General features: G+C 17.5%; 1 protein-coding gene across 1 annotated transcript in view; it reads right to left on the minus strand.

The window, feature by feature from the left end:
- Indy (tricarboxylate transporter protein I'm not dead yet) overlaps positions 1-8,439 on the minus strand; it is a 60,024-nt gene that overhangs the window by 6,714 nt on the left and 44,871 nt on the right. Inside the window, exons 3-6 of the mRNA XM_075308469.1 lie at positions 6,395-6,525; positions 4,351-4,467; positions 3,723-3,871; positions 61-255 (exon numbers count right to left, since the gene is read on the minus strand). Coding sequence (XP_075164584.1) covers positions 61-255; positions 3,723-3,871; positions 4,351-4,467; positions 6,395-6,415 — 482 coding nt within the window. The 5' untranslated portion in view covers positions 6,416-6,525. The remainder of the gene's footprint in view (positions 1-60; positions 256-3,722; positions 3,872-4,350; positions 4,468-6,394; positions 6,526-8,439) is intronic.

Consider the following 8,439-nt stretch of genomic DNA (forward strand, 5'->3'; position numbering starts at 1 on the left):
TTAAATGAATACAATTAAAAAATCTGTTATTGGAGGATATAGCATAAAAAGCCAACTTACGAATCTTCTCCAGTCTTCTTATTGTTGCCTCCTCCCACTATTTTGTATTCAGGTTCTGTGGTCATTTTACATAAACCCTGTGCTTGTAATTCTTCCAAAACAGCTTGAATAATAGGGCACATCATGGCCGTACAAGCAGCATTTGAAATCCACATGGACAAAAACATTGTGACGAACATCAAACCAAAATGTAATCTAAAAAAAAAAAGAAAAAAAAAACGAATTAAAAAAAAAAAAACAATTAAAAAAAAGAATTTTATTATATTTTTTGTCAATAAAAAACACTTTAATTGAATATGGGAAAATCTTCAATTACAAAATTATCTATACCAAAAAAAAAGTGAATCTACCATGAAATAGATGTAGATTTATTTTATAAAATTTTAAATAAAATATTTTTAATATTTTTATACCTAAGTTTTTTGTCTCTCTAGAAAATTTTGTCAAAATTTAATTTCATAAAAAAAATTGTTTTATTTTTCTAGAAAATTTTGTCAAAGTTTTATTTCTCTAGAAAATTTTCTCAAAAATGTATTTTTCTAGAAAATTTTGTCAGAACTTTATTTTCTAGAAATTTTTATCAAAATGTGATTTCTATAGAAATTTTTATCAAAATGTTATTTCTTTAGAAAATTGTCAAAATTTTATTTCTGTAGAAAATTTTGTCAAAATTTTATTTCTAGAGAAAATTTTGTCAATATTTTTTTTCTCTAAAAATTTTTGACAAAACTTTATTTCTCACAAAAAAAATTGTGTACAAATTTTACTTCTCTAGAAAATGTCAAAATTTTATTTTTCTAGAATATTTTGTCAACATTTTATTCCTATAGAAAATTTTGTCACAATTTTGTTTCTCTAGAAAATTTTGTAAAAATTTTATTTCTATAGAAAATTTTGGCAAAATTTTATTTCTGTAGAAAATTTTGGCAAAATTTTATTTCTATAGAAATTTTTATCAAAATTGCATTTCTCTAAAAAAAATTGTCAAAATTTTATTTTTCTAGAAAATTTTGTTAAAAATTTATTTCTCTAGAAAATGTTGTGAAACTTTTATTTCTATAGAAAATTTTGTGAAAATTTTATTTCTATAGAAAATTTTGTCAAAATTGTTTTTCTCTAAAAATTTTTGATAAAACTTTATTTCTCAAAAAAAAAAAAAATGTGTCCAAATTATACTTCTCTAGAAAATGTTGTCAAAATTTTATTTTTCTAGAAAATGTTGTCAAAATTTTATTTTTCTAGAAAATTTTGTCAAAATTTTGTTTCTCTAGAAAATTTTGTCAAAATTTTATTTCTGCAGAAAATTTTGGCAAAATTTTATTTCTGTAGAAAATTTTGGCAAAATTTTATTTCTATAGAAAATTTTGACAAAATTTTATTTTTCAAAAAAAAAAAAAATGTGTCCAAATTTTACTTCTCTAGAAAATGTTGTCAAAATTTTATTTTTCTAGAAAATTTTGTCAACATTTTGTTTCTCTAGAATATTTTGTCAAAATTTTATTTCTATAGAAAAATTTGGCAAAATTTTATTTCTATAGAAAATTTTATCAAAATTGTATTTCTCTAAAAAAAATTGTTAACATTTTATTTTTCTAGAAAATTTTGTTAAAAATTTATTTCTGTAGAAAATTTTGTGAAAATTTTATCAAAATTGTATTTCTCTAAAAAAATTCAAAATTTTATTTTTCTAGAAAATTTTGTTAAAAATTTATTTCTGTAGAACATTTTGTGAACATTTGATTTCTATAGAAAATTTTGTGAAAATTGTTTTTCTCTAAAAATTTTTGACAAAACTTTATTTCTCAAAAAAAAAAAAAAAAATGTGTCTTCTCTAGAAAATGTTGTCAAAATTTTATTTTTCTAGAAAATTTTGTCAAAATTTTATTTCTATAGAAAATTTTGTCAAAATTGTATTTCTCTAAAAAAAATTCAAAATTTTATTTTTCTAGAAAATTTTGTTAAAAATTTATCTCTGTAGAAAATTTTATCAAAATTGTATTTCTCTAAATCAAATTGTCAACATTTTATTTTTCTAGAAAATTTTGTTAACAATTTATTTCTGTAGAAAATTTTGTCAAAATTTTATTTCTATGGAAAATTTTGTCAAAATTTTATTTCTCTAGAAAATTTTGTCAAAATTTTATTTTTCTAGAACATTTTTTCAAAATTTTATTTCTCTAAAAAAAATTGTGAAAATTTTATTTTTCTAAAAAATTTTGTTAAAAATTTATTTCTGTAGAAAATTTTGTGAAAATTTTATTTCTATAGAAAATTTTGTCAAAATTTTATTTCTATAGAAAATTTTGTCAAAATTTTATTTATATAGAAAATTTTGTCAAAATTTTATTTCTATAGAAAATTTTGTCAAAATTTTATTTCTATAGAAAATTTTGTCAAAATTGTTTTTCTCTAAAAATTTTTGACAAAACATTATTTCTCAAAAAAAAAAAATTGTATCAAAATTTTACTTCTCTAGAAAATGTTGTCAAAATTTTATTTTTCTAGAAAATTTTATTTCTATAGAAAATTTTGTCAAAATTTTGTTTCTCTAGAAAATGTTGTCAAAATTTTATTTCTGTAGAAAATTTTGGCAAAATTTTATTTCTGTAGAAAATTTTGTCAAAATTTTATTTCTCTAGAAAATTTTGTCAAAATTTTATTTCTAGAAAAACATCTCATAAGTGTTTCCTGGTTTACACATCTCAACTCGAAACCATATCCGTTAGCTACACTCCCGAAACAGAGCTTCTAATCATTATCAGTATTTGATATTGGTATGTTTCTAGAAACAACATGTTCAGCTCATTAGCATCCATTTGACATTCCCCAAAAACTTTCTGTTGTCTCCAATACCTATTTCCTGAATCAATTACGTCATTTAAGCCGAAAAATATTTTTTTGTGCGTACAAATGAACCAAAATGGGCGGACGTGACCAACAGCATGTTATGCTCACACACCAATATTTTTTCAATTAAAATACGTGAACATTTAAACGCAAAAAATGAAAGGAGATTTTCTGTGGATATTTTATTAATTTTATCGAGTTCTAGTTGAAAACATTGTTTTTTCTTTTAAATATTGGTGTTGTTGTACTAGTAGCGCTACCGCAGCAACTCTATTGGTTGCTTTGGCTTTTGTTATAGTGATATGGTGACATGCTGGAAGCAAGTTTGAGAATCATTGGAGAACATTGATTGAGAGAGGGACTTAAAGTAATACAATTGTACTTTGCATATGTTATTGTTCGTGAGTGGGTGGGTAGTAGATACTGAAATAGGGATGTCATATAGGGGTATGTGGTTGGTCCAAGAGGGTTATATAGTTGCTGCCGGGAAAATCACTTTATCAACAAATAGGTTAACCATCGTTAATAATTCGATTATAAAATTCATCTTAGAAAATATAATCTCTGACAAATATTTTAATTAAAATTTTCTAACATAAAATTCAATTTTTTTCATAGTGGGTTCATTATTTTCTTGGGTGAATTTTGTATCAAAATAAAAATCAATCATAATCATAATAAAAAACTTTTTTTAATTGACATCGGTGATTCATAGTAGTATTTCCGTGATTGAAGCAGTTTCAATTTTCCACACATCAGAAAAAAAATTAATACTATCGACAATTTTTAAGTGTGTATTTATTAAACGTACATACCTTCTAGGACCACAGCCTACAATTTGAATGACTCGGAGTGCCAAACGTTTGTGCAAATTACAGTGTTCAATAACCAAGGCGACCATAATACCTCCCATAAACATAACCATGGTATCTTTGAAGAACAATTGACACACCATTTCAGAGCTCTGTATTTAAGAAATAAATTGAAAAATTAATAATGAAAGCTAATAAGTAAAAATTAAATATAACCAAATTTAATGTGATATTTTACAAATACAAACAAATTTTTATATGGAAAGTTTTGTTATGAGTAAAAATAAAATACAGTGAAACCTCTCAAACTTGGACACTCTGATGAAAGTGGATACCTCTCAAAAGTGAACAGTTTTCTTGAGAAGTCTGCTATATGATCACATCAATATACGCGGGTGTCCACATCTAAGAGATTTCATCGTATAACAAAAATTAAGTATATGAATAAATGCAAAAAAATATATATTTTTTTTTATAGAAAGTTTTTAACAAAAATTAATTATATGAATAAAATAAATATAACAAGTATTTTTATACAAATAGATAAACTATATAGATAAACTAATTTTTTAAATTAGTTTATCTATATGGTGTGGAAAATAAGTTAAGACATCTTTCGAGTGCTACTTACCAATATACCCATTATAGGAAATGCAACAACTGGTAACATGGATGTAACATATAAAGGCAAAGCTTCTGTGACCCAATATACGGACATAATTATTAAGAGGTACATGCATCGATAGGCCTAAAAGAATACACATAATTATTTTTTTTATTACATTTGTACTAAGAAACTGAAATAAAATTGTATATAAATTTTCAGTTGTATTAAATTACAATAGGCTAAGAAAATTATAATTAAAAATGCCATATTAAATGTGTAACCCTATAACTGGGACAGCATAAATACTGAAGAAAAATATTAACATAATGTAAAAGATTATGCTACCTAAATTTTAGGACGCGCAATTTACACAATATTAAGGACAAATTTCTTCAAAAATAACGAAATTCTAATTAAAAGAAAATATATCATCTTTGCTTCAAAAATTGTTTTCATTGAATATAGGACACAAATTTTCCGTTAAAGTCGTATGTCTTTGACTTAAGAACAATCTTTCTTAATATAAACAAAAACATTTTTTAATTTTAAATTTTTTTTTAATTAAGAAAACTGACAATAGAAATTAAAAAAAATCGATAAATATAATAATTTTAATTTTATTGTTTCTAGATTTACAGCTATCACGGTTTCCACAGTTGGTAGAATTCTACCAAAATGTTAGATTTTTTACTGTTTGGTAGATTGGTAGAATTCTTCATTTTTTAATAGATAGAAATAAAATTTTGAAAAAAATTAACTATAGAAATAAAAATTTGAGAAAATTTTCTATAGAAATAGAATTTTGAAAAAAATTTCTATAGAAATACAATTTTAACATAATTTGCTATAGAAAAAAATTTTTGAAAAATGTTCTAACGAAATAAATCTTTTCAAAATTTTCTATACACTAAAGATAAAGTGAACCCCTATTTCACTAAACTCAATTTAACTTTATTTTAGTTCATGGAATAATTATGTTTGGAGAAAGTTTCCTTTACCCTAATATTTTAAATAGAATTTTGAAAAAATTGTCTATAGAAATAAAAGTTTTCTATAGAAATAAATTGTTTTCAAAAATTTTCTATAGAAATACAATTTTGACATAATTTTCTATAAAAAAAAATTGCAAATATATTCTAACGAAATAAAATTTTTCACAAATTTTCTTAAGATTTTTGCAAAAATGTTTTATAAAAATAAAATTTTCTATAGAAATAAAATTCTGCAAAAATTGTTATACAAATAAAATTTTACAAAAATGTTCTATAGAAAAAAAATATTGACAAAATTTTTTTAAACTCCAATTTTTTACCTTCACACTACGAAATTTTCTTTTACAAGTGAATAAAAAAAAAAAATAATTATGTCTAATAAATTTTCTTGAATTTGTCGAAAAATACATCTACGTTTCTTATACCGATGTGTTAAAAGTTTCTTAAATTTCACTTAATTTTACCAAAATTGTCCAAAATTGTGGGTTAACTGTACGAACTAACAGAAGAATGGAATCAATAAATTAAACTGATCCAATTTATTATAGACACTAGAAATCACTATCACGTATCCTTGATAACGTTACATATTTTGGACAAATCTACACAAAAAAATTATGATTCAATCATGAAAATGATAATATCAATCACAGTTTTAATTGGGTATAACAATTAAAAATTTAATTGATGTTGATTGCAAAACTCAATTAATTTTTTAATTAAAAATGTAACTGACTTAGAGTTTCTAGTTTGATTAAAAAATTAAATATTTGAAATTAATTTTTAATTAAAAATTAAACAATTTTCCATCAATTTTTTTTAACTGACTTTGTCTTCCGAGTTTGATTAAAAAGTTAATTGTATTAATTAATTTTTTTTAATTAAAAATTATCAGTCATTGACTTAATTAACTTACTGTTTCTATAAAATTAAAAATTTAATTGCATCAATTAATTAATTAATTGAAAAAATCAACTTTTTAATTGAAAATATTTTGGTGATATTTTTTTCTGTGTAGCAACTACTGTTCAATTTATGGTTTATACATGAATATAAATTTATTTGTTTACACTTACAGGAATATTATTAAGTAACATCACAGGTAAAAATACGAGAGGTGTTAAAAATACCACCAAACCCTTCCAATGGTTGCCGAAGAAATTTCTTACACGTCCGCCAGCAGGACGGTACCCTCTGACCCGCTTCACTGAAATAGATAAATAAAAACAAATAATTAAAAATATATTTTTTTATTTTACTTCGTCTATATATATTATATTATATTATATTATATTATATTATATTATATTATATTATATTATATTATATTATATTATATTATATTATATTATATTATATTATATTATATTATATTATATTATATTATATTATATTATATTATATTATATTATTATATTATATTATATTATATTATATTATATTATATTATATTATATTATATTATATTATATTATATTATATTATATTATATTATATTATATTATATTATATTATATTATATTATATTATATTATATTATATTATATTATATTATATTATATTATATTATATTATATTATATTATATTATATTATATTATATTATATTATATTATATTATATTATATTATATTATATTATATTATATTATATTATATTATATTATATTATATTATATTATATTATATTATATTATATTATATTATATTATATTATATTATATTATATTATATTATATTATATTATATTATATTATATTATATTATATTATATTATATTATATTATATTATATTATATTATATTATATTATATTATATTATATTATATTATATTATATTATATTATATTATATTATATTATATTATATTATATTATATTATATTATATTATATTATATTATATTATATTATATTATATTATATTATATTATATTATATTATATTATATTATATTATATTATATTATATTATATTATATTATATTATATTATATTATATTATATTATATTATATTATATTATATTATATTATATTATATTATATTATATTATATTATATTATATTATATTATATTATATTATATTATATTATATTATATTATATTATATTATATTATATTATATTATATTATATTATATTATATTATATTATATTATATTATATTATATTATATTATATTATATTATATTATATTATATTATATATATTATATTATATTATATTATATTATATTATATTATATTATATTATATTATATTATATTATATTATATTATATTATATTATATTATATTATATTATATTATATTATATTATATTATATTATATTATATTATATTATATTATATTATATTATATTATATTATATTATATTATATTATATTATATTATATTATATTATATTTATATTATATTATATTATATTATATTATATTTATTATATTATATTATATTATATTATATTATATTATATATTATATTATATTATATTATATTATATTATATTATATTATATTATATTATATTATATTATATTATATTATATTATATTATATTATATTATATTATATTATATTATATTATATTATATTATATTATATTATATTATATTATATTATATTATATTATATTATATTATATTATATTATATTATATTATATTATATTATATTATATTATATTATATTATATTATATTATATTATATTATATTATATTATATTATATTATATTATATTATATTATATTATATTATATTATATTATATTATATTATATTATATTATATTATATTATATTATATTATATTATATTATATTATATTATATTATATTATATTATATTATATTATATTATATTATATTATATTATATTATATTATATTATATTATATTATATTATATTATATTATATTATATTATATTATATTATATTATATTATATTATATTATATTATATTATATTATATTATATTATATTATATTATATTATATTATATTATATTATATTATATTATATTATATTATATTATATTATATTATATTATATTATATTATATTATATTATATTATATTATATTATATTATATTATATTATATTATATTATATTATATTATATTATATTAT

This window comes from Haematobia irritans, chromosome 4, assembly GCF_050003625.1.
Source record: "Haematobia irritans isolate KBUSLIRL chromosome 4, ASM5000362v1, whole genome shotgun sequence".
NCBI lineage: Eukaryota > Metazoa > Arthropoda > Insecta > Diptera > Muscidae > Haematobia > Haematobia irritans.